The sequence below is a fragment of the Artemia sp. Qi Xiang Cuo genome, chromosome 13, assembly GCF_049724085.1.
Source record: "Artemia sp. Qi Xiang Cuo chromosome 13, ASM4972408v1, whole genome shotgun sequence".
In the NCBI taxonomy this organism is placed as follows: Eukaryota; Metazoa; Arthropoda; class Branchiopoda; order Anostraca; family Artemiidae; genus Artemia; species Artemia sp. Qi Xiang Cuo.
Window position 1 is genome coordinate 47966615 of NC_142806.1, and position 941 is coordinate 47967555.

Genomic DNA, 941 nt, shown 5'->3' on the forward strand with positions numbered 1-941 from the left:
GCTGATGATTGCCTGCTTGTTTTTTGCGTTGCTAAGGAAATCATCTTTTTTTTACTAAACAAGGCATCTGCGGCTGAATGCTGATCTCAGGACAGCCTTTAGACCTGCTCCTACTCCCAAGCGTCAAGTCTTTGATTGAGGGTCCAGATAAATACTCGGCAAACGCTGTGAAAGCGCATCCTTATCTTTGCTTCACATAGTTGAAGTATTTGGTGCAGATATCTGCGTACATGCTGCATTTCCCCCAAGACAAACGATCCAGAAGGGCTCCGCCATCTAGTACATACAGAGGTTCATCCAAACTTTTAAGTACGCAATCTGTCTTTGGTTGCAGATCTTCAACTTCGCGCCAGATCGTATTGGCAACCGCTGGTTAGTCCGCCAACCGAAATAGACCTTTCGGCTCAAATAACGAAGGTGGCGGGAAGCAGAGTTCGTACTTAAAAAACATCTGGAGTTCTTTATCTGAACTCTTTGCAACAGTGACCAACCTCTGAAACATCAAAGCAGGGTCAACGGTAGGCAGTTCAGCTGCTGCCTTCAGGTTACTTTGCACTCTCATAGTAACAGCAGTTGTTTTCTTCTTGAAAGTGTAAATGTTGGCGTCTTTTCCAGTCATATCCTTCAAGATTTTCCCTCCTGTTGGTACAGCCTTGTCTACGTCCACCTGCTCACTCACAGTTTCGCCAGTTAATATATTCCCGAGAATAGCTCCTTTGTGAAAGGTGGAAAATCCAGGAGAAAGTGGACAACCTTTTCAACATCTTTAAAGACACGTTTGCTTGACTCATTTTGCTTGACTAAGAAGTGTTGGGTAATGGTCTTGGCATCTGTGTAAGAACTTCGGCATGACTTGTGAAAACAATCCCCCACAACAGCTGTCACATCAGTTCGTTTTCTCTTTTTATTTGATTTGCTTATGCTCCTCGCTCCTACTTCAG

General features: G+C 44.1%; 1 protein-coding gene across 1 annotated transcript in view; it reads right to left on the reverse strand.

Annotated features, from left to right (window-relative positions):
* Positions 1–373: 373 nt before the first annotated feature.
* The window catches only part of LOC148945354 (uncharacterized), a 139974-nt gene continuing 139406 nt past the window's right edge, over positions 374–941 (reverse strand). The window contains exon 9 of the mRNA XM_089099018.1: positions 374–667. Coding sequence (XP_088955144.1) covers positions 374–667 — 294 coding nt within the window. The remainder of the gene's footprint in view (positions 668–941) is intronic.